The 26,425-nt window shown below is 47.1% G+C and overlaps 1 protein-coding gene across 3 annotated transcripts in view; it reads right to left on the minus strand.

The window, feature by feature from the left end:
- Positions 1-26,425, minus strand: part of tmem132e (transmembrane protein 132E) — a 182,369-nt gene continuing 155,944 nt past the window's right edge. For all 3 annotated transcript variants that reach the window (XM_029174630.3, XM_029174631.3, XM_029174629.3), the window contains exons 5-9: positions 22,143-22,286; positions 16,781-16,986; positions 13,753-14,032; positions 6,838-7,032; positions 1-4,018 (exon numbers count right to left, since the gene is read on the minus strand). In XM_029174630.3, the coding sequence (XP_029030463.1) occupies positions 2,948-4,018; positions 6,838-7,032; positions 13,753-14,032; positions 16,781-16,986; positions 22,143-22,286 (1,896 nt within the window). In that variant the 3' untranslated portion in view covers positions 1-2,947. The remainder of the gene's footprint in view (positions 4,019-6,837; positions 7,033-13,752; positions 14,033-16,780; positions 16,987-22,142; positions 22,287-26,425) is intronic.

Below are 26,425 nucleotides of genomic sequence, written 5' to 3' on the forward strand. Positions count from 1 at the left end.
TTTGTGTATTGCATTTTCTTTAGTACTTTACAGATAACGGGAAAATACAAGGGCTTGTTTTTCAAGAGGATACAGGAAATTTAACAGTGCTCTGTACATTAACTCGTTATAGTCAGTGTGTTGGTTGCTTGGCACAGCGGGCCGGGCCGGGCCGTGCACCTCGTGCAGAGTTTTCCATGGGGGCCGGGAAAATACAATAGAAGATCTTCAGTCACGGTACATGTGTTGAGAGGGCCAAGTTTCTATTAGCAGCAGGAGGAGGTTTTGAGATGTACTGTGAGCATATCAGGGGGAAAGTGGAAAACATTAAAAGGGTGCAGAAGCTGCTATTAGACACTTGTCTACCGTCCATTAATTCTGCCAGGTCGAGTTGGTCGTATGTAAAACACTCTAAACAAAAGCGCCAGGTTTGGTCAGGAATCCTACATTCATCCTGAGAGACGATCGGATCAGGTTGAAACACTTACATTTTTATTTTACCCCCAATTTCATGGCAAGTCACGTGGATGCTGTGGCTAAAGCACGGGCTTGGACTGTCAGAAATAATGTCCCACGTTCTCCTTGGATGTTAACAAAGACTGGATATTATTATACAGAAGAATTAGGTCATTATTTCAACCACATGGAACATGGAGAGAGCATGCAGTAAATCAAATCCATAAAGCCCCAGTCCAGGATTCGTGAATTGACCAGAAACAGGTCTATCTACATAAAGAATATGGAAAGATAGGGTTAAATTAATCTCATAGCAACGTTTGCTGTAGTTAGGAGACACGGTAAAGCCTGCTCTGCTCCAGTATGTACAATGCAATGTAAGCAAACAAGTTCCATCATCAGCTCACATTTAACAGCAGTGTTTACTGGCCACATCCAGATCTCCGGTAACAACACAAAAGGTTTCGTCCTATTAGGTTGGAATTTGTGACGGAGCCGCAGGGAGAACAATCCTGGACGGGGGCTTTAGCAATAGAATGGCAATAAAATGTACATTTTGACTGAGCGTCGTGACAAATGTAGCTTTCCTGGGATCAGCAAACTCAGTCACTCGGTTAGAATCAAATAAAATTAAATAAAAATCCAAGCCCTTAGATGCAATACAGAAATAAAATGACATAGAAGCTATTCATTTGATCTCACGGCTGTTTCATTAGTCTGGAGAAAAAAAAATAGTTTAATGTGAGATCGAAGCTGGAATAACACCAGCCTCCAGTCTCCAGTCATCCAGTCGACTGCTAAAGATATGCTACACTAACATGGCAACTGCGAATAAAAGGACTATTAGTTCTGCTGTCGTCATGCTCTCGGTCACTACACGTCTCTTTGCTACCTTGCAGTGGTTTGGTTGAAGTCTCGCTCGAGGTGCTTTATGGCCTCGCTAAACCAGCCGGATGGTTCGTAAGTTCTGTTCGAGTGTAAGTCAGTCACCCTTTATAAGCTCAACACGGCAATTAGCACACAACGGAATTAGCACAAAACATTCCGGCTGTGCCGTTTCCAGTCACTTTGAATCGCCCGTGAAGGATGTTTGAAGCGAATGTGTGAACTCCACATGATTAAATAAAACAGGGATGTACGGAGATGTTTAAAAACAGCTTGAGATGCCCGTGGTTTCAATGGAGAAGCTATATTAGTAATTTATCCATTAATCTTCTTTATGGTAGATGACATTTCCTGAAGCGTTTGGAGGCTGTTGTGTTCAGTGCGAGTGTTTCTGACTAGATCATTTGAAGCGTCTCATTCTCCTGGAGGCCAGACGAACTGGAGGAAGGAAAATAACTCATCAGTAGATTAGATCTGTTACGGCTGTGATGCATAGCAAACCCCCAAGTCCAACAGTCAGTTTATAATACCAATGTGTTAAAAAGCTACAGTTCTGTCCAGGAACCCTCTACTCACCACAAGACTAGAAAACCACTGTCTCGCTCCTCTAACTCGGAGCAAGGGACTCGTGGAACGCTGTGTCAGAGGCGACTCTGGCTTGATACAGTATATACACAGTAGTGAGGGATGTCTGCATGTACGTAGGCCTGGCGTGTATCATGGTAGCATATTTACTTCAGTCATGTTCACGGATGATTATATTAATTAGGATGCAAACATTTACAGATTTGGGAAAAGTTGCTGATTGTGCCTCGGTTTCATGTTCCATGCAAAGACTGTCAGACAGCCTCACATCACACGAGCTCTCCTCAGGGTTTACCTCATGCTCGTAGTACGTTACTACACCGTCTCTAGCCGCGGTGATTAAATGGGGGGGTGACTGATATAAGAGGTGAACTGTGACCGCTTTGATAAGGCATTAGAGTTGCTCCAGGCCAGGACGGCAAACCTTCCACGACGAATGACATGTAGAAAAAATGCAAGGAATGAATGTGGAATGAGTACAAATCATGATTGTGCTGCACCAGGAACATCAATGAAGTAAGTTTTGCCATTAAAAGAACATTTTTTCCTACTTTGGCAAAAACAAAATGATTTTCAACACAACTTTCACGAGAGTCTTTGACAGTTTTTCTTTTTTTGTTCATCAAAGGCCTCTTAGTTTGGCGAAGGTACAGTGATGCAGAGTCCCAGCGAGCCAGTAGAAACACCCCGCTCCGGTCCCTATCAGGCCTTCGGATGCATTCCTGAAGACGTGAAGCCGGAGCAGCCGTCACATGTGGCCGCGGCTCAGCCCGCCAGTGGGACGCACCTATAGCCGTAATTTACAGGTTTCGCTAGTGAGTTCGATGCGCTCGGGCAAGTCTTTGGCGTCCTGGCGTTTACTCGTCTGTGTGAGCGTGTATGAGATTACAGCACTGTGCAAACTAAATGAAACAAACCCTAAACGAAAAACAACACTCTGCCTTTGAGTCCGTGAAAAAGTCATCTTTCACTCGGGTGAAAAAGAGAAAAATAGAAAGGAACGTTTCTTTAGAAAGCCGAGAGCAGTGCCGCGCCTCTCGTCTCAGGCTATTTCTTTTATTCTGCGCATGTAATCGTGCAGTTCCTCCGGGTCTTGAAAGCCCATATCCTGGCAAACCCACTGAATGTCCTCTTCGTCCGCGATTGGGATGGAGTTGTAGGGCAGCTCCTCCGTGGGAAGGGTGGTGAAGGTGGTGAACTTGACCCGCTTGCGCTTGGACGTGGGTGAACTGGCCTCCTCGCCGGTGTCCTTCGTCGAGCCCCCGGAGCTGCCGTCCCCCCGACCGTGGACCTGGCTCTGGACGCTGGTCTGGGAGCTGCCGCTGCTGTGGTGGTCCCCATGGCAACAAGTCTGTACGCCCTCCAGGGCGTTACTGGGACTCTCCACCTGCTGCGGCGACATGTCGCACTGGGCCCTCAGCGGCTGGCCGTTCCCAAGAAAGACCCAGTGGTGGGAGTGGTCCATGTTGGCCTGACCCTCTGGCGGGATCCGTTTATGACGGTACTTCAGCACAAAGACGATGCAGTTTATGAGAAAGACCAAGATGGCCAGGCAGAACACTCCCAGGAGGGCGTACATGCCGATTTCAAGGTCGGTCATGTTCCGGGGCGAATGCACAAAGTCGTCTTCCTCTTCTTCATCGCTCTCCGTCGGTCGCTCCTGGTTGCTAATAGTGGGGAAATTGGTGTAATCTATGGGAACGCTGGCCGGCTGCTCATTGGATGTCTCATAAATCCTTCCGCTGATGTTGGGATCAATAACCGGCCGCCTGGTGATGGGTATCAGCTCGATCTCCCCCTCGGTGGTGGCCTCTTCCTCGGAGTCTTCCTCCGGACCGAAGCGAACTTTGACGTAGACGGCGGCGGACGCGATGACGCTTTTGCGCTTGGTCTTCTGGCAGGCCTCGCAGATGGTCATCTCCAGGCGCACCATCTCGCCAGAGCCCTCGCCCTCGGCCACCACCACGGGCCAGCGCTGCTGGGGCTCCTGGGTCACCGACACGACCTTGTCATCCAGCGAGGAGGCGTTGAGGTTGTAGTCTTTGGGGTCAAAGTACGTGAGGGAGGCGGCCGTGTTGTCGCTGAAGAGCATCCACACAGAGAAACTGGCCTCCTGTTGACGAAAAACAGAGAACCATTGTTAGAAGCCAGATTCTGCAATATTCAAAAAGGAACGTTTTTTCAAAAATCAGGTGGTTGAAGATGTTGCCAATGGGCCAGGAAAGGCCTTCTCCTCATGAACTACACGGTAGAAAATATAACATTTGGCAAAGTAGAGAAACTCAACGGAATAGTTCAGGTCCAAGAGCAATTTAGTCAATGCCATTGTTTGTCCACTGATTATAAACTGAAACCAGAATATTCCAACGCTTTGATATTGATTTCTTTGTTGCTTCTCACAGATCTCGACAGGTTTAAAAGCTCGCAAAGCTCCGAATGTCCTTAAAATAATCACAGCCAGATCAATGACTTTTTGCTAAGACTTGCTCCCCGAGTTTAGTAAGAAACAGCAAATCTAATTTATGTGCATGCCTAATTTCTTGGTGGAGCACGAGTCGACCCTCGCGCTTTAAAGTGCGTTGGATCATTTCTAGCTCTTCGAGATGAGAGCCTGAACCTGACCTATGGAAGGTGAGGGAGAAAAGCAAAGGAACATCAAAGCAGCTTTATCTCTAAGGGGGAAAACTTATATAGTCGCAAACCGTGGCTCTGCTTTGTGTGATATCAATCTAAAGAATATTGAAACAAACTCATTCTTTCATGGCGTTGGCCATCATTTGAATATCTGCTCCCAGCGGAGCCTTTGATAGCCTGGACTGGCTCCAATCCCTGAATCTCTGGGGCGTTTGTGAACATCCTCAGTAGCATGTGGTCCGGTTCAAGCCCGGACCGGCGCCGGCGCCTCTGATGTGCGCACCAGCACGCTGCTTTCATGCAGACTGGAGGAAAGGGGGCGTCAGGAGCGGCCGTGTCGTCCTGAAGGCGACAACGCGGAGGCCGATAAGGCTCGGCAGCGGCGTGTGCTCCGAATGACGGGCTCCAAGTTCTCCTCATTTCGCGTCCTCCATCGCGTTTCGGCGTCTACACTCCGCTAAAGACAGAATATATAAAACACCTCCTGACGCCCGCACGGCGCTTCGCTGACAACTTTTATCTGCTGCCGGTCAAGTAATCAAGGCCTCGTCCTGTCAATAGCTTCCTGAGGCACTGACAACCAATGATTCAGCGCGAAGGCAAAGGGAAATTGGGGTTTCGGGCCAGACTGAGGCAGGTTCTAGTCTGAGACAGCCGATGCACCGACCCTGCAGTCCAGTGTGGGAGAAGACTACTGCGTTGTGATGGTATTCCACCAGGAGCCAGATTTCTATCATCTCAGCATGACAGAACGAAAACAGCCTTTGATAGGCACGATTTAAATAATACATTGAGTATGGCATGTCTGTTTTATGCTCCGACTTTCAACTAATACAGATAAAAAGAGAAAATGAGGGAATCTCTGAACTGAACTAAAAAAAAAAAAAACAACTGACAGATCACATTCAGGAAAGTTGCATATGTGGAAGATGTAATTTCATTACTCTGGGGTGAAGCCGTGCTAAAAATAGACTTTGTTGTTGTTGTCTGGGGCATCAAAGACATGATGAAACCCAGGGGGACTTCTGCAGCATGTAGATATTATTTGATGCATCTAACCTGACAAACCTTTGGACCACGACGTCTACAATTAGCCTAATCTGTGCATTTCCACAAACTAATGTTTCTGTTTCTCTGGGGCAACGGGGAATAAACTGTATGTGCATGTTAATTGAGCAGCTTGGATTATGAATGTGCATGTGCAGAGAAGCACTTTGGGACTTTCTACTCGAAAAGCAACAACAGAATTTATCTCTATAAACACAGTATTAAGTTGCTTATTGAGAGTAAGTCAAAAGTGTGAGTCGAGTGACAGAACTAGTTTATGATGAACCTTCAAGTGCTGAAGCTTTTAGTTCTGATTGGTTTGAACTTTGTCAAGTGGAAAAGAGAATAATGCAAAAAGACCTCGATATTCCTACTCCCTCCATCCATAGTTTATGTGTTTCATTCATTTCTGGAGTAATAGAGGACATTTAGAAAGTTTTCCTGTGAAACAGAATCAAATGGCTTGAAATAGCTCCAGTACTCCTCCGAGGGCTCTGCCGGCAGAGGAATTGGCTGCCTTTTATGGCCCGGCCTTGGAGAGCACTTAGGACAATACATTACAATAATTAAATTTCAAGGTGGCCAAGAAGCGGAAAGCAAGAAAAATTGGAATTTAATGCCCGCTTCTCCCTCACTGATGCTTGATGTGGTCGCCGATGCATTTTTAGCAACTCGCTGGCCAATGGAAGGGCAAAACAGGAAGAGCAGAGCAGAGCGCAGGCACACACACACACACACACACACACACACACACACACACACACACACACACACACACACACACACACACACACACACACACACACACACACACACACACACACACACACACACACACACACTAGGTAAAGCAGAGCTGCCAATTAATCCTGTGCAGAGTTTCTCTCTCTCTCTCCTGCAGGAAAAGCCCACAAAAGCACATGTTTCTTGGCATCTCCCGGACATCTCAGTTCTCTGCGAAATCCATTTGGATAAATGTGTTCGGATGAATCTGAAGCAAAAACGACACCTACTGCTTATTAGCTCACTGCAGAACGGACCGCGCTCGACGCCACTTCAAAGACATGGCTCTAACACAGCTTCTTGAGAAGAGGCGACTATTGGTTCGTACACACCATCTATGATCTGCTACACATTTTTAGGCTTTGAGGGTCAAGTATACAGTGTGTGTTCAGGCTCGTAGCTATGGCAACATTACAGTACAGTATGTCAGTCTCTCATCTGTGCTCCGTGCGATGAATCATGCTGCACCTGTTTGGAGGCTGTGAGCGTCTGAAGCCCGGTTGCCTTGGCCACCATGGTGTGGCTGTTGCCAGGGCTGGGCTGCAGCGACAGGGTCAGGCCCGACACGGCGTGCACCCGCAGCTCCGTGATGGAAACCTTGTCGTCGGTGACCGAGAACGCCGACTCCCCCAGCACCGCGTCCACCGCCAGCGGAGACTCCACCTGCACAGAAGAAGACCTGTTATTGTTTCTCCCCGTGACGGAGAGGACGCCGACGCCGTCGTCCTGACGACAGGGCAATTTTGTCTGAAAGCGCTCCGTGCTGTTGTTTGTTGTCTGTGTGTGTTGAATCCATGCCCCCCCCCCTGTCCATCACGGTGAAAAAAAATAGACAAGGTATGAAAAAAACACAAACAAAACAAAACACTTGAGACAGAATCCATCAGCAAATAGACAACAAGCCACACTCTAAGCGTCGGCCTCAGCAGGCTTTCAAAGTGACGCTTAACAGAAACACTTGTGCCCATCTAAGTGTCAGCGCATGAAGCGCCGAGGCCATTTAAAGCTCGTCTCACTTCTGGGGGTGATCCTGGGCTTGTGACAGGCCCCGGCACCCGGCTCTCCCAGCGCTTTCAGGAGATTGTCATTTCACTTTACAGCCGCGACCACGGGTCAGGAGAGACTCAGAGCAGGAGCAGTGGCCTCGTCCCGAGAGTCTGACGGGGGAACCTTTTCAGCGTCGCACGCGCTTCACCTGAGCCGTTCCCCCACTCGCAACCGTTAGCTCGAAGCGCTAGTGTCGCAATCATAAATCCTCCCATTATTATTTGTTAAAAATGACACTTGGCGCTATATTTACCTTTTTGACAGTCTTCACGTTGTGTGAGAACACTTCTGCAGACTTTTATGCAAATCTGTGGCGACTTTTAGAGTTTCACTTGTAGCTCAAGGTGCCAAAACACTCTCAACCCTCTGTCCACTCAAAATGCTTCTGTTTTGGAGATTTCAACAACCTCTCCTCGGTCCTTATGGGCAGCGCCGTTCCCTCTGTGAAGATTTCGTTAAACTACTATTTTTAAAGGTCAAGTATGAGCTTTCACACTTACGGCAACTCCTCAGATTTTGACTGCTCTTCTTCTTTGCCCACGAACCTCGGCTGTGTTTTCTGACATCTACATACTGTACCTCTCAGCACCTTTGTTGGCGAGAACAACACACCTGAGCGAAAACTATTCACTTGCAGCTCAATCCAGGGAGTTTAGACTGGGTCGTCGCTCTACTGGTGAATGTTCAAGGGACAACATGGACGTACGGAATCCTGCAGTCAGGTTCCACTTCAGTCCTCCTATTGTTTGAATTTATATGCTAGAGAGGAGAGCTATGGTTCAGTGGGCAACACACGTATGCACGATCTCACACACTCGCATTCACACACACACACACACACACACACACACACACACACACACACACACACACACACACACACACACACACACACACACACACACACACACACACACACACACACACACACGATTGTGCATGCAAAACCCTGAGGCCAAAATAAACCTCAAATAAACTTCTTAAGTTTTCATGAGGACAACTCCGATGCACAGAGGATCGCTGGCTCTCGCTACAAGAGCTTATTCTGGTACATCCCCCAACCTTTGCACTGATTGGGAACATGTTTAATTCCAGGAATGGATCCAATTAAAAAAAGAAGAGTGGATAGACTTAACGATCACAAGTGGTTTTAAGGTAGTAACAGAGGAGTAAAGGATGGGGAAAAAAGTCATTTCTACGCTGAGGTCGCGTCGTGTAGACCTCTGTCAGTAAAAAATGTTTACTTAACATCGATTTCCTGCTACTTCGCATTCTATTCAGCTGTGGCTGATATTTTCACAGGCCAATTAAAGCGACTAAAAGGAAAATCTCACAATTAAAATCAATGCGGGGGCCAGGTACAAATGTCAAAGCGCGATTCAGAGATACACCACATTGTACATTGATTGCACAAAGTGAAGAAAATAATAATCACAGAAACTAATCTCGCTCAGGGTCACGATCCATCACGCGGCGTGAGCTTTTATTATTGAGCTGTCATCTATCCAATTTCAAAGACATGTAAGGAAAATCGGCTACAAATCGGTGGATGCTGTCTAACTTTGTGACTGGTAAAACCCAAAACCTCCGCCGGTCTCTCATTATGCTGCTGTAGGTGTTTAATGCACGTTACGCTTGTCTCTTGCATCTATTCTGTTGGTAACTGGTTCCCATCATTTAAGGCTGTGAAGACTATTCAGCCCGTAGAACCATGGAGCTTCTCCGGAAAATTAGCCGCTTGCTATTTATTGCTAATTTCTTCCACCTATTCCAAAGCTAAGCAATTTTACAAAGCACTGAGTGTGAACGTCAGCTGTGCTGCTACCTGTGACTCCAAAATGACGCTCATGGTCTCTGGTCAGGCCTCATCTTGTGGAACTGAATATGTCCTGACTCAGAGAGAAGCCAGCGTCTCCCAGGTTTTCACCTTGTATTTAGCGCTGTGCTCAGTCATTATCTCCTGAATGGTCCCAGTTGAGTAATTCTGCTTTGTTAAGCAACTTCCTTCTGGCTTTTTGAGTGGTATTTGATTCCTGGATTGCTCTGTACTAGCATAAAGGCCAATATGTTTATCAGATGTCCTACGGCTTAAAATAATAAGAAATTGAACAATGAGAATCTGAGCGCAGCAGCGGTCAGAGTTTATTATTTTTCCTTCTACGGGCGCTGATGCTATCGTGGCTTTTTCAAACAACACCGGTGAGAGGAACTGCTGGCACTTGCAGAGGAGGGAAATTAGGCTTCAAGCGAGCTTCTGTTGCATTAAAGGCGAAAACCCACGAGAGGGTTTTTTTCCCTCGCCGTTATCAGCGCGTGATGTCTGTGACGCATACCACGCTGCACATCCAGATAAAGCGCGGCCATTGCTTCCCGAGCGTCTCATTTACTTTTAGCACCGGTGACTGAGTTCTCCGAGTTCCACACCACGCCCGTGGAAAACCCCCACAGACGCCTGGGGGCAGGTTGCTTCCAGTAGGTGCAGGTGGGATTATTGATCGTAGTAACGCCAGGGTAGTGACTGGATAAAAGCAGCGTTTTACAGGCTGTGTTCTGGTCTATTGGTAGAGAAACTGTTAGCACAAGCATCTCCAACAGCTGAATTATTAGAGGCCAGAGTTTATGCCAAAGGACTGTGAAGGAATCACTGGCATCTAAAATTAAGAAAATCATCCATTAGGACTTCTTTAAATCTATTTAAAAAAATGTGACGTCGGCTTCATATTGTGGTCATATATTTAATTTCTTAAAGCTTCACTCGCTCCCCCAATAGAAACGCATAATAAAGTAACCGGAGCTATTTTGAACAACTAACGGACTGGATGAATATTGATTCATAGCTACTCCAGGTAATAAATGATGAATGCGCTTCCATGTCTGCCATCTGCATCTCTCTCTTCTATCAGGGAGAGGTCAACTGTAGTTGTGTAGCTCCTTCCAGCTCAGCTCCCGGTTGAATTTGTCATCGGCGCCGCGGGCGAGAGGAGTGAAGCGAAGCGCGAAGCCGGTTACACGTTGCGCGTTCCCCGGCGCGCTGCCGCTCCGTCCGTCGACGCGGTGGACGCGCGGCGCCGCGTCGCTCCGCGTGTCGCCGCGCGTTGTTCACAGGCAACGGCCGCGTCCGCGTCGCTGGAGCGGAAGACGAGGCCGGAGACCGCGGCGTCCGTCACAGATTGACGCTGACCCGCCGGAACTTAAGCCGTTCGCTCGCATCGCACCGCATCATCTTCTCGTTCGACAAATCGCACTTGTGGCGCAAAGAAGAAATTGTTCCGGCGGAAGATTTGTTCATGCGACGCGCACATTTCATGGGCGGCGAACTGAAGCGGAAACACACCTGGGGAAAACAAGTCACCTTTGAGGCGACCGAGCGTCCACGCGCGTCAGATTCTACACATATCGGTTCGAAACGAGCTCTGCTCTAAACAGAAGCGATGGAAAAGGCCTTCTCTCTGTTTGATTGTGTATGTGAATCAGCATCACAACCACCACGTTGAGCAGCAGCAACAGTGTTAGTGTTATTTAGGCTAATTGTGACAGTGCGGATTCACAGTATATTCTCATGAATAATTGCTGCGCCTTATTGGGAGACATCTTATCCAACAGAATTTAATATTATATGAAGCTGCCGTAGTGAAAGCTCTTCTCCTTCTCAGATATTCACTCTTTTATTTTCTACCCACACTGGAGACTTTGAGTTTAAGTGAGTCAGATGCACAGTAAAGTTTTATCATGTACACAGCGTCAGCAAGATGAAAATGCCCATGATGTGTAAATAGGAAAATAGAAAAAGATCTTTTTTCTTGTGGCATAAAGTAAAGTTCAGATTGTAAAAATAGAAATATTATCACACTAAACATTAAACCATACCCTACATATATTATTTATTTATTTAATAAATGTATTCTCGTTCGGGGTCACACTAAGTTCAATCAACTTTTTTCTCTGATAAGTGATTTACAATAAGCAGAACACATGCAAGACAACAGGTTGCATCTTCAGACAGTAACTGTGTTTCACATCCAGACAAAACAAATGCAATTTACTATTCAGAAGCTTCAACATGAAGCCATGTTCCATAGACTTAAGTAACAGATCATTTTAGTCTGCTCATGTTTTGACTCTAGCGGCTCCAGACCTGGTTTTGTCGACATGACGGGTGTTTTTCATTCTAACTTTCCATCAGTGTAATTACCATGGACGGGCACGGAGCCCGTATCCTGCCTCTTAATACACCAAACACAAAGCGCTTCTCTCCCGCAACGACGAACTGATGAAATACGAACGTAAGAGCTCCCGAAACATAGCGAACGACGAACCCGTTCCACTCCTGACGTCCTGTAAAGTTGCAGGCGATTACGCAGCTTCGGCTGCTGCGTCTGTAGAACCCGACCACGAGGCGCCGGTTCCCTCGACAGCTCCGGAGCCTCACAGCAGGGTGCCCTGCCTCCTGCACCTGAGTCACTCCAGCAAAACCGGGTTATTATTAACTTAATTATACTGAAAGCATTTGACGCCTTGCGGTCACAACGTGGGACTATTTATGTGGCCTGTCACATAAAATGACACATCTACAGGCTACAGGCAGGAGCCACATCCTATATACAGTAAACACATAATGTGCAGCGTCTTTGGCTTTTATTCCATCTGTATATTTGCTATTTGGGACATTATTCCCTCATCACTGATTGAGATTATGCCATAATCATTTCTAATGGCGACCCGATGTACGTATTTGCAGATATGAACTAAATAATCTCTTATCTGAGGACTAACAGGGAGTTCTGTCCAAGTCCAGCCGTTCATAATGAGACACAGCGTTTGATGTGTAATCATCTAAATTCAGTCCCCGACTCCCAGCAGGTTTGTTGGACGCTGCCCAGCGATCATAGGATGTGGTCGCGCAGCATAAGTGAAAGCTGCTATCTTTATATCTGAACCTCCAACCATCTGTCGCTTCATTAAACGTACCTGTTAAGTTTATTGTGAGAATTGTATGAAATATTAATCTACCACAAAAAAAGTGTCCAGAATTCTTCACAAAGTCGACAAAAGCTGATCCTTTTCTTTATTCGTATTCATGAGCTGGTGGACAATTTAAATCAGTCTGCCAAGACCCAGAGACTAATTCAAATCCTCTGACGAATGGAAGATTTCAGGAAGAATTTCATCCATTGTTCAGATTATATAATGTTCATTTCAGAAAATCTTGTCTTTTGTAAAGCATACTGAGCGAACTGGATCTTTGGAATGTGGGTTTTTAAACACCATCAGACACTGGCGCAGGTTTGGACGGCTGAGCTCTTGTTTCTATTCCCTTCATAGCATTTTAACGTTAGCCTTTAGCCACATTGACCTTTCACCGTTCGTTCACACCTACAGGGAAGGATTTGTAATTCGGCGCTAACTGGGGTTTTAATTTGGTCTCGGTGGCCGCCGATCATCTGACTCAAGCGTAACGACGCCCCGCAGGGAGCGTTGACACCACCGCGTGAATGGGGAATGACATCCAACCTGTGAAGACACACAAACCCTCCTTAACTGTATTAGCCGTCCTAGCAGCACAACTCCGGGGGCGGCGGGAACTCCACGTAAGAAAACTACCTACTGGAGGAATGGCTGTGAAATCCTGGCCTTCAGCTACAAGCACCACTTGACCGCGGCGCGGCCTCGCAGCTCCGCTGGCTCGGCTACGGACGGACCGCGCGTTCTACAGGCCGGCAGACAAAAGCAGCATGCGGTGATCCGACTGCAATCCAACACGCCGCTCCAACTCACCGCATCTTTTAGGCCTGTTTTGAGGGATGAAATCCTTTCTGAGCACCTTATTTATCTACGAGTCAACGTGGCAACTTACATCTGGCGGTAAATTGATGTATAATTATTCATACCCTGCCACCGATTACAAATGATCCATTGCTCAGTTAAAATGATGGATCGGCGACTTCTATCTCGCCTCCCTATTTCACCATCATCAGATGCATCCATCAGGCAACTATTCTGCCTCCTGACAGCCAGAAACTGTGATCCTTCATGGTCGTCAAAACTTTCACCCAACCGTTATGTCTCTCAGTGTCCGCGCTGTAAATGACCAGCAACGCCTCTGTAAATCACCGCGCGGGAGACGGAGCTGCCTTAATAAGGACTTCTGAAGATGGCTGATGCATGATTGTGTATTTATTACGCCAGGCAGCCAATTGCTGAGCAGGGCGAGAACTATTTGAGCCGAGATGAACACATTTAGCGGAAAAAAAAGCAACGACGGACGCAAAGAGCGATTCCTCGCTCAAACATTTTCTCTGTGAACCCTCAGCGCCGACGTGACGGAAGCGGGTTTACCTTCAGCGTGGTGGAGCCCAGCTCCAGGCCCACCAGGACGGTTCTGTCCACCAGCTCTGCTATCCTGGGGTCGGCCACCTTCAGGGAGTCCTGGACCAGGTCGGTGACGTCCACCTGCCAGTCGGGCCCCAGCATTGTGATGACCTGGTCCGTTCCCTCTGTAGAGGTGGTGTGGAACTGGGTCAGCACCTTGACCAAAGCCCGCTGGTACTGCAGGGTGCAGCCGCGACTCACCCGGCGCTCATCGTCCTCCTCCTCGGCGTCGCTGTCTCTAGTGCTCCTTGGGAAGAAACAAGCAGGGCTGATAAAACATTCAGTACCAGGAGTTTAATCTTTAGGCCCATGGGGAATGTGTTGGGGGCGAGTGTACGGAAAGCAGCTTAACTAAGTGGCCAGAATTTGACCAGAATCAGCACTAGAACCCAAAAAGCCATCACCAATTATAAGTTGAGGCCGGTTCAAATTGAGCAGCTGCTGCTAAATTACGCTCGGCGCCGCGGCGAAACGCTACGTCTCAATTTGTGCCTTCTGTTCTTAAGGATCTCCACCCGTTTGCTAATTTGACATCATAACACTGATGAGAAACTCGGCACAACTCCACACAAATCCATTACATTATCCGTTCTGATGTCGTGGTTACGGAATGGGGGTAAAAAAGGAAAAAAAAGCAGTCCTCGGCGCCAGCGCGCGCAGAGATGAGTGGTAAAAAGCAGCGTTTTGGACGGATGCCTGTCTCTCCTGCGCCGGAGCCCTGGGCAGCGGGGTTAAACATGCCAGGTGCTCTCCCCACCGAGCACAAGCTGCTCTACAGCAAGATGTATTAGTTACCCAACTTTTCTCAGCAGGCCTGACAGGCTGCCAGCGACTCCTTACAAAGCACTTCTGCGCTTAATCGTTGCTTAACTCGAGCATCTCGGCGACTTGGGATTCAGCAACGGGAGCGGGGCTGACGCAGTGCATGTATATCTGAGCCGCCGATTCACGAGCGGGTCCGATTACGGGGCTGAGCGCTCACACGAAGGCTTGGATTAGGCTCCATCCACAGGTGAATTCCTTGTCGTGTGTGCCTTTGCACCCGGGTCTGAGCCAGAATTCAACCGGCCTCTCAGACCAGCATTCCCACAGGTCATTGGCGGTAACTGCAGAATCATCGTTTCTATGCCTAATTTATTTGAATTCTGCGACGAGGCAGCGGACTCAGCCGCTCATTCAGGAAAAGGGAGAGGAAAAACCCAACGAGACTGTAGGACTCTGTCAAGGAGTTCCACAACTCTTGGCTCAGGTCAGAGAAAGTTTACCTTCCTCAGTCTCTACCTGAAAATAAGCTTTGCTTCCTTTTTTCTTTCCTGCCCCAGAAGAATATTGTCTGTTCTTATTAGCCTCTCTGAAACAGCCGTACAAGCTGAAGCCTGGGTGCCTGCCCGATTACTCCCCCCCCCCCTTTTATTTTGCAGCATGTTACTGGATAATGCAGCCAGTGAGCAATTCTGCCGCACTGTAGCGAAGGGCCCACTGCAGGGGCCTCGCTGGGCATTAGGGGTTCGAAGCGTGTCACTTTGCACCACTGAAGGAATGTGGGACGGAGCGGCTGCGACAGAGGGGGGGAATAAAAGGGCTGAGGAGGCGAGGGGAGGTCAAAGGTCGTTCAGGAGAGGCAGAGCGCTGTAACAGATGTTCCCACCGAAGGCAAGGATGAGCAGCAGCTTAAATCTTTGCTGAGTGGGTTATTTATTAAGTTTAGCGAAGACAAAACAGCACAAACATCACAGACCCTTTGAGAAGAGGCCATTAAAAAAAAAGAAAAAAGGTTTTATATATTCTCAGCAAAACCAAATGGCCGCATGCATGGTTCTTTTACAAACAGCAATGAATGAATAGCACTAAAGTGGGATTTAAGGCACATTCTGCACATTGAAATAATATACCATACACGGCCCATTATGGCCCATCGGGGATCTTTGAAGAATTAGGCTACGCAAGATGTTTTCCAAGCAGTCTAGGTCATTTGAAATACCTCTATTCCTCAAACACGTCCTTAAACACGCCATTTGTATTCAGGTTGGGAGGAAATGGATTTGGTCTGCGGTGATGTACTCCAGCAGCGGCGACAGCAGCCACCCGCATGAGTGTTAATGCTCCCATTAAACATTTCCTAAATGAAGGGTTGTGGGCCTGTTTGTTACTGCTCCAAGCATGACGAGAATACCGGAATCCCTTAATGAGCCCGGGTTGCTCAACCTAAGATCGCATTTCTTTATCAGGGTCCACCTCCATCAGCCTTAATTTCCCACTGGTGCCTCTTTTTTTTTTTTTTGACGCATCTAAAGGTTTTATATTTTTAACGCTCGTAGGAAACAGCTCATTCATTTTTTATTGCCTGCTGGGTTTCTCCTTTCATCAAAAAAGCTTCTGTAATATTGACATGAAGGTCACACAATTGGCCTTGATTCCCCACAGTGACAGATATATCAGGACATAAAAGTATCACAAGAAGTAGGAACATAAAAATAAGTGCAAATACCACAGCAGAGTTGCTAAATTTTGAATTTAAAGCCGAAATGACCTGCTTCTAAATCTCTTGCCGGGAAAATCCTTCCAGTTGCTCAAAGTCAAGCGCAAGTACGAAAAAAGGTTCCGATCCGTCTGACGCTTTCATGACAACCATGTGGATGGGTTTGCTCTTAATGTTACCGAGAGAAGACGGAGCTGCTCTTTAGTTTCTCATGCTTCAGACTGCGGGTCTCCGTGCTCTTTGGATAATGAGTCCTCTGGTAATCGCGCACAAAAGAAAATAAGGCAAGACAAGGATTTCTGTGCTCAACGCCTCCTGCTACAGATGAGAAGGGAAAATAGAGCAAAGTGTTTTAGAACTATAACATCGACTCAGGTCACATTCACATTAAACAAAGCTACAGTATGTATTTATTTAGACCCGGACCTTTCTTCTCTATTGATCGGCCGCCGAATGGGTCGTTGCGTTCATTTAACACCACACGCTGGAAGGACAACAAAAGCTGCCGAGGCTCACCTTCGGTCGGGCAGGATGGGCACGCGCCAGCCTTTGATGAAGCTCAGGTTGCTGTCGGAGAGCTCCACCTGCAGAGGCAGCTTGGGCACCCACACGGTGAGCTCCAGCGGCGAGCTCAGGTGCTCGTAGCTGAAGATCACCCTGGCGTTCATGGAGCCGCGCGTCTCCTTGCCGTTGACAAACACGTAGTCGCAATTCATGGACACCTAGGACACATCAGGGCCACGAGTCAGAGGCCGTCTACATATATATATATATATATATATATATAATATAATGGTCAGCTGGGTGATGGAGGATGAAGGTGAGGTGTGATGATGTGGAGGGCGTATGGAATCTCAAGGTTGATACAAGGTTGAGCAAACACACAGAAAGGGGCTGAATCTGCTGGGAAAGTTCAGCACAAATAAACAATGTCTAACATTTCACTTCAGTCAAATTTCCCAAATCCACCTTGGATCAGTAAAAGGCTGATATGCTGTTTACAGTATTTATGTATGAACAAAGGTAGATGGACATAAAAGTACAGAGGATCTGCCTTTGGTGGGAGCGAACGCCTGCGGACCCTCCGCTCTTAATGGCCCAGTGCTGGGAACCACAGCTGCAAACAAGGCTCGCCCTCTGCTCTGATCTGCATCTTTTATGCAGTCGTGTCTGTTCTCCCGAGTAACTCGGCCTTTGTTAAACAGGCTCAGTCCAAATTAGGCATTCCAACCACCGCCGTGATCTATGAACAATTAGACCCGCGCCATACAGTGAGACAACAAAAGCTTTTGGTCAAACACAATTACGATAATATGAAGGCTGACGGCGGGTCACATATCACATCATAGCACCAACGTGTCATTAATAAACATCTTCACTCATTCCCCCCTCGTGCGGCATTAATGTAACGCGATATCATTCCTGACACGGCAGTGACAGTCCATGAATTGAATAAAGAAAAAAAATCTAAATTTAATTCTCAGCAAATGCCATTTTTAACTTTACGACATTCTTTAGCTTTGCCGCCCAGTCAAAAATCTCCAGTTCGATTTGAATTACCATAAATACTTGTCCTGCCTAACACTAAATTATTAACTGCAATGGATCTGGAGGGCTTTGCTTTTGGGCTCCCGTTGAAGATTTATCTAGTGGTGGGAGGTAGCTGGCATTGTAATCAGAGGATCTAATCTCCCGCAAATGGAGGTCGGGCTGGCCAGTTTTCTCAGGGCTGGGGATTCATCATAACTGGGAAGAGGTCGGTAATATAATTCCCCTCCATGCAGACGGACCGGACTGGGGGTGGGGGGGTGGAGGGCCTTCTTAAGATGACAGTCTTCCCCTCTGCTTCAGTTAATGTGATTCTGCTGGATTTGACCTTATGTTGCTACCACACTGCGTTATTGTTCTGTCCGTTAAGAAATAACTCAGCACAACGACCCGAGCCCAGCTGATTGATCGCGGCCCGGCTCGCGGCGGCGCGTGCAGGGCACTGGACACCTCGCCGCTGTACCGCTGCATGTGTGCACGCCGCCGCTAATCAACACGGGCGGCTAATTGCGAGTCAAAAGCGGTTTGCGGCCGTGGGTATCAGTGGGCCCCTGTGGGGTTCGGTGAGGGGGGGGGGGGGCTAATGGCTAATGGCTAATGCTGACGCGCCGTGCGGCACCAGCAGATTGCCCGGGCGGAGACGCATCACCGAGACGAGCGCGAGCGCCGCGCGGTCACGTGACGCGGGGCTAATAAAGGTGAAAACACCAGTGGGCCTCTCACACATTCATTCCATAACATTAAGCGAATTAATTTCCCAAACGATTTCTGTAGCTGCTGTCCTTCAGATGAGCTCTAAAGCCTAGATGTCATTCGATGATGATGTGAGCAGCATCGCTGTTACTGCACAGTCACATGAGAGCACGTCTTATGACAGTTTTCATTTTGCTGAATTGCAGCTCATTATTTACACATGATGTAATATTTAACCTTCGCTAAAACGGGGGGATGTGCGCGATAAAGAAATCTGAAAGCTGCCTTTTAGTTGACTACATGCACCACACTCCACTGCATCCACTGTATGAAGACATGCAGCCGCCTCTAAGCTCATTGCAGTCAAAAGCTCCAGCGTCCTCACAGAATGGTTGGCTCCTGACAGCGGCAACAAAGGGCCGCTCTCTTGTCGTTGGCAAAACAGCAGGAAAAAGTCAAGAAGAGAAGACAGTGTGTGCAAGAGAAGGACCTAAGGCCTCACCGGTGAGCCCGGTGAGCCAGCCGCTGTCTTTGTACTCCATGAGGAGTGAGAAAGGATTACACACACACACACACACACACACACACACACACACACACACACACACACACACACACACACACACACACACACACACACACACACACACACACACACACACACACGCCTAAAACGTCCACTACAAACTATTTTTCAATAAATAAAACTATTGATCCAGTTCCAACTTCAGTGCGGGGTCACGAGCTGTAGGTGGACGGGCATTTAGGGCCGCACATGTTGGAAATGTCAAAGGTCAAGAGACAGAGATGCGCGTGTCACCGGCTGGAGTGGAAGGCCCGTTGCTACGGTTACGAGAAGCGGAGTCACCCCCCAAATTCAAACGGGAGACGACTTCACAGAAGGCGGCGGCGGCGGACAAAAATAAACACAACTAGACGCACACGGCGTACACAAATATTTTCCATGCTGGAGTGGTAATTATCCCAGAAGCAGACAAATTAACAGCGAGCCGGGCCGCGTGGAAGTGAAAGTAAGCCAAGATTAGACAAACACCGCTGCTCCTGTTCTGCTGTTAGATCTGCAGGAGCCAGTTAGTGCGCTGCTCCGACACTCCGCATTTCCCCGCGGATCAAACAAACTCCTGCAAGACAAATTATTTCCTCTCCCACGTTTCAATGTCAAACGGAATAATTGGCGCGGCAGAGAAAGCGGAGCCGCTCGCGACGCGTTTCCCAACAGAAACCGCGCTTATTCCGGGTTCAAGTCCTTGAAATGATGTTGCCGAACCTGCCGAAACGCCGAGCGGCTTTGTGATTCGTATGACGCTTTTCTTCGCGTGATGAATCTGTGATAGCTTCATTTAACTCTGTTAGCTAAATGAGCCGGCCCCCATTATCCTGTTGTAGGTAGGATTAATGAGGTTGAGTGTGAAAGCCGTGTGTTGTTCCGGAGAACTGGGACTTTTGGACCGGATCTAATATTTGAGACATTTATTATTATTTACAGAACTCTTCATCTTTGTGGTTGGGACAAAGAAACAGAGTGTCCCTGATGTTACTACAGCTCCTTTCTGGCAGCGGCTATATTTAGAGTTGCACTAAAGGTAAATGTGTCACACTAATATGGAAGTGAAGCATGGGGGAAGGAGCCTTCAGCCAGGTACAGTATGTGGGGCTGACCACGGGCCGGAGGCGTGAGGCGCGTGCAGACACGGGCTTTATCTTTGCCCTTAGATGGGTTACATGAGTCACAGAGCCGGAGGAGAGGATGAGCGGTGGTGGGGGTGAGGGGGGGGGGGGGGGGGGGGGGGGGGGGGGGGGTACGATGGCTGTCAGGTCCCCCCTCGTCTTACGCGCTCACAGCGGCCTTTTCTCTGTCGCTTCCCACTTTTTACAAGCTTTATAATTGTTTCTGCACATGCAACACACACACACACACACACACACACACACACACACACACACACACACACACACACACACACACACACACACACACACACACACACACACACACATACAGACTGGCTTATCTGCAAAAGGCTCTTGATGCATTCTTTCTAAAAGAAGAAACAAGTAAAGAAATACATGAAAGTTCCCGTAAAGAAAAACGACAGCCTCGCGCCTATTTTTACTCTCAGAGTTAAATAAATAAATAAATAAATAAATAAAATAAATAAATAAATAAATAAATAAATGAGAGGAGCCGGTGGCCTGGCAAATATCCAAATGAGCTGAGAATAAAGCCTCATGAAAATAATTTTAGTTTAAGTGCCGTGTGCGTTGCAGGCTGAGGACGTGACGTGCTGCAGCACCAGAAAACACAGAGCTTCACTGCGTCTGCTCAGAATAGGAAGCAGAAGAAGCAGCACTGAAGGAGGGAAATCTGACGGCAGCCGATGAACGTGACTCCATGAAGGCATAAAAAGCAACGACTAACAAACGGAGCGTTCCACCTTAGTTGGACTCACTGTGATTCTTATTTCTGGATTGTGGGGGACGTTTTATTGAATCGTCATGACTGGTGCACTTCCGAGGCCTGAAGGGCTCATTTTAAATTAGCCTTGAATGTTCAATGGCAGGGCCCACTGAAGCAGACCCACTCAATATCACATGGCCCAGCGCCTTGTCTTTAACGGCTGATGAAAAATGATAAAAGACGCGCGGAGGCCGACCGTCCCAACGCAACGCCCGCTCCTTAATACTGACAAACAGAACCGCGCTCGTGGAAAATGTCGGGTCGACACAGATCACGGAGCTTCTCGTTGGTTCGTAGGCTCATTCTGTTTATCCATTTGTATATAAGTGTGAGAACATAACAAGAAGGCCAGTATGAATACACGCTATACTGGTCTGGTCCTCAAACCAGTTAAGCCTGATTCAGATTCATGGTCTCAGTCTGTAAAACCTGCCATCAAATCCACCTCATGTGACCTTGAGGAGTCGGACTTCCCGTTATAGAGTTTATTATTCAACGAACAAAAGGCTTCTTGAATCTACAAGTTGGATTCACATCAGAAAAAGATATTAAGCTGAAATGTTTGGAATCACATCACACACCTTTGAGTAATGACAGGTTTTCAGTGAAGAACAAGAAGCCGCGTCCTGAAATAAAGTTCATAAAAACAACTCGGAGATTTCTAATGCTTTGGCGTTTGGTACTTTAAATGAAATGCACCTTGGTTTGGGATTGATAACATCTGCTCTCACAGGCGCTCTATAAGGTGGGGTTGTTATTATTATTGTATTATTAAAAGACGAATGAGATCACACAGCTCCGTATATAACGCCTAATATGATCAGCAGTGCAAAACAGCAGTGCGACACTGTACTGCTGATACGATTACGCAATCTGCATATAGCGCAATCTATTATGATTGTAATTGACCGGGGAAAATAATAATAGTGTAATCACAGCCTCTAATGTGCTCTGCAAGTTGTTGTGCTCCTGCATTAATTTATTTAATCAACAAAGTAGATTTGATGTTGTGTTCCCTGCTCGGGCTCCATGTGAGACCGGGCGGCGATTGCTCTGCACCCTGGGGCACCGGTGTCATATCTGCCTGCAGCCGTGGGGGCGAACGGTGGGTGTGGAGTGGGTGTGGAACTGGGCGGAGGGGGATTTTAGAGGCGGTACCTTAACGATGTCTTCGTTGGACGACTTGCACTGCACGGAAGCCGAGACGTCGGTGACGGCGCCGTTCATCTCTATGGAGACCATCTTGACGGGGATGGCCACAGTGCGTCCAGTCAGGATGGCTGTGTTGATGATCTCAGTGTCCTTCAAAGAGAGAGACAGACATAATATTCATGGAACAGTGAGATCCACAGAGCAACTTTCCTTGATATTTCATCAGCATTACTTCTGTCCATTTGAAACCATTACCATCTGCTTCCCAGGTGAGCCCCACTTTACCGAGACGTCTTTCACTGCATTTCATCAGTGTCGATTTGAAGTGACATTTCAAATTGCCGACTGGAAGTGGCCTGAAACTGGGATGAAGGCGATAAAAGCGCGGCAGAAGAAACAATCTTGACCTCGGCCGTTTGCGGGAAGCGTGTACCGCGGCGTCCGCGTTCGAGCGCGGGCTGCGTGAAGCGCATGACATTTACTGCAGCGTTGCACGAGACGGCCCGTTTCCAACTCGGGTTGAAACACACGCGCGGGAGTCAGAACTGGACTTTAGAACAGATGGGTGTTGCCGCAGCGTGAATCTCATTAGCGATGGATGCCTGTCATCAAAGATGTCTCACTCTGCTTGCGTGACTACATCCTGTTGTGTTAAAATAACAATCCGAAGTGACTGAAGGCATTCGTTCAGGCAGTTCTATCACATCATTTGCATACAGCAATTTTGCTGCAAAACCTATTCTTTATTATTTAGAATGAATCATCAACCACAGAGACATTCTCCGTTGCTCATATTTCCGAATCTGCATAGAAGTGCATCTCCACAGCTTTGGGTTTGTAATCCATTCATTCATGTGTAACCAACGTGAGGTGATAATCCTTATTAAAAAGTAAAACAATGCATTCCTTCTCCATATCTCGTGCCTTCACTGATCCAATTAAGTGTTCATGCCGATTACGCCTTTAACGCTGCTTCTACAGTATATACTGTAAGTAGTTGGAACTCAGAATATCAAACGGGATCAAACTGTAATTAATTTGTAAAATAAATTCGCAAAGATAAAAATATTCATTGAATTCTGCGAAACTACCCGTGAACAAGGCCGGCACTGTCGTCCCATCTGCATTTTTATTAAGAATTCACTGGAATGCAGGCAGCCAATTAAAATACACACCAGGCCTTCAGCTGAGGTTCCACTCAATCTATTGTTTCTTTGCAGAGGCTGCGAGCGGCAACCAATTTATTTAATTTTTTATTTGTGGGAGCCCAGGAGAGATGAGGCGGTGTAAATTCCCCCAAATCAAAAATAGGATATTTAAATTCTCCTCTTAAAGTCTTAATTAGGGTGTCGAGCGTAAAGAGGGAGGCTTTGGTCCTCCCTCTGGTTCTTCAACGGTTCCTAGAGAGGGAATATTATTCAGATTCAGCATTGACTGTTGCCAAAGCATCACGATGTGGAGCCTTAAGAAAAGAACAAAAGGTAGTCAGATCTGAAGTGTGCTTAGAAAAGACACTGAACCTCACTGATGTGAAGAACACAGATACTAGAGATACAAGTTGAAACATTTCAATTTATTTTACTACGGGCGTCTATTTGAGGTCAAGGACCTCTTTTCTATGGTTTAACTGGTCAATGTTACAAATACAAAGACAGAGAAAGAAGCAAAACAGCCTCCAAAATGGAACAGTGGGTTCAATCTTTTCCTCTTTTATGCATATTCTCAATTTGCATAATAACCTGAATAGAAACACAGAAGCTCTGAAAAGAAATATTGCCAAAAAGCATTCTACGCTTGACTGAAGTAGAAAAGTGGATTTATTGATAAAAGCAAAATGCAACAAGTTCAGTGCGAGAAAACCTGCGTGGACTGATAACGAGACTGTCACCGCCCGCAAATTAATTCTCGAGGCAGAAATAAAGACCATAGTCCAGATGTTCCACAGCGTCTATTTGTTAGAGGTTTAACTTTAATGATTATGGTAATGAGTCATATTTGGGGAAAACACACTGTATTAATGTTTGGTCAGTGTGGATAATCAGCCTCTGCTTAGGCTCAATAAAGAAAGCTGAGGAGCTCTGCCTCTGGTCTAAAGAATCAATAATATCATTGAAGCTTCACTGTGACAGGAAACAGTGAGAGTTAACTTTCAGCCAGAATGTTACAGCACCAGGACTGAATCACTCAGATATGTGAAAATAGTGATCCGGCAGGTTTTGACAAGACCTAAAATAAATTCCAGTAACACCTACTTAATTACAGCCACTGCAGCACATTTTCTCACATTCACAGAGGAAATGGTAATTAAAACCATTCAGAATCTTTACAGTGAGAGAGAAAATAAGCATAACTTAAGTGGACGGTTCTATGATTCTAAAAGTCTCATTCTGAGCTGTAAAATCTTTTCGATCGTATACATATTTTCGTCCAAACTTCACGTCTGGTTGAGATGAGTTTATGAAACATGGCTAATTTATGGGAAGCAAAGCCCGGCAGAGCTCTGAGGATCAGTGATGAGACTCTGGGGTGGAAGTCTAATTGAAAGGCATCATCTCTGAGTTGTTGGCATCTGGAATGTCTTAAACTACAGCAGACACCTTACAGTTAAACATGTGCTGCTTTGGGAACAATAATTATGTTTACCTGAATTTGGTTCAGAGTAAGAATCAATCACCAGTGCACACAGCTATCGTTTTACTTAATTACCAGGCCCCGCATGAAGCAGTAAAACACCGCTTAATAGTATTACAAAATATTCATTCCATTGTTACACTGGACTAAATTGGGTTGTTTCAACGCCGCAGAAACTAAACCACTTCAGAGCAATTTTGGCAAAACCCATGAAATTTATGAGCCGAGTTCTCACCTCGACGATGATTTTGACTTGTTTTCATGACATTTCGTCAACTCATTTAAACGGAAGATGATGTACTACCAGCATGTGAAGCGTCTGAGGATTACAAAGATTCTTCTCCTCGTTTGCATGGTTTATTAGACCAACAAATGATTCTCTTTCTGTCCGCCAGTGTTTACAGATGCCAGGGAGCCATTTGCTTGTGGTTATTGTCATCCCATTGCTGGGAATGCCCACGGGACCCCGGCTTGACAAGCGTCGAGGCAACGTTACTTAGCATGCGAGACTTAAACGCTCAGTGCAATTACTCCCGTTCCCAGCGTCTCCTGAATAATGAACACGACCCATTTGGCCCCATGCGAATCTTCACGAATGCACAAAGATAAACACGGCGAACGCGACACGTGGCTGCGAGCTGTGGGGTTTAGGTCATTCCTCATGGCTGCTGTGGCCAAGGACGGCTAATGTACAGTAACACACACACACACACACACACACACACACACACACACACACACACACACACACACACACACACACACACACACACACACACACACACACACACACACACACACACACACGTTCTCTGTGGCCTAAGAACGTCTTGTACTGTAAATGGGGCCTTTGGTGGTTTGGTGTTAATAGTGGCCTAAACTGTGCAACAAGCCCCAGGGTCGAGTTAACCTTACAACTGTGGAATTGTTTCTCCTTTCACATTGTAAATTCATCAGTTATCTGCAGCAGGTCAACTGCAGCTGGCACACAATCTGTGCTCCTCCAACCATGAAGCCTCTGTTCTTTGCTCTCTCTCCCGTTGCTGTTGCTTTCTTCCCTTTTCATCGTCCACACATTCCCCGAGCAGACGCTGCTGCTGCTGCGTGTGTGTGTGTGTGTGTGTGTGTGTGTGGGGGGGGGGGTTTCCGGCCTAGACCTTCATCGCCGTTGCTTTGTAACACGAAAGCGCACCGTGTTTGTGTTTCTGAAGCCGGAGCCACGTCGCATCTCCCGGCATCAGCAGTTTGAGGAAAGTGCTGATCCGCTGTGCGAGCTGTCAGCGGGTGAGCGGCACCGGCCCAAAAGTGCTGATTGATCCGCATCTGCTGCTCGGCTCGAAATGACACTTGCTTCACAGTGGGCAGCTGAAGGAGGAGCCTCCTCGGAACCAGCACATTCGTCCTTGAGGACCTCATCCTCAGACTTGATTAGTTTCTTCTTGAAACGCCACTTGAACTGCGCTGGATGTATCGACTGTGCTGATTGGAGGGCAGCGGCCGCGGCCTCTCGCTAATTAGCCCACATTTCAAAACTGACCATAAACCCCCCGTACACTGTACCATCGGCTATGGACCTCCCCTCTCCGCCGCAACCACCGCTGCTACGTCTTCCTTTTAACAATGAGCCATAATCAATAAATTATTCAAGCAACATTACA

The sequence above is a fragment of the Betta splendens genome, chromosome 14 (genome assembly GCF_900634795.4).
Source record: "Betta splendens chromosome 14, fBetSpl5.4, whole genome shotgun sequence".
Lineage (NCBI taxonomy): Eukaryota > Metazoa > Chordata > Actinopteri > Anabantiformes > Osphronemidae > Betta > Betta splendens.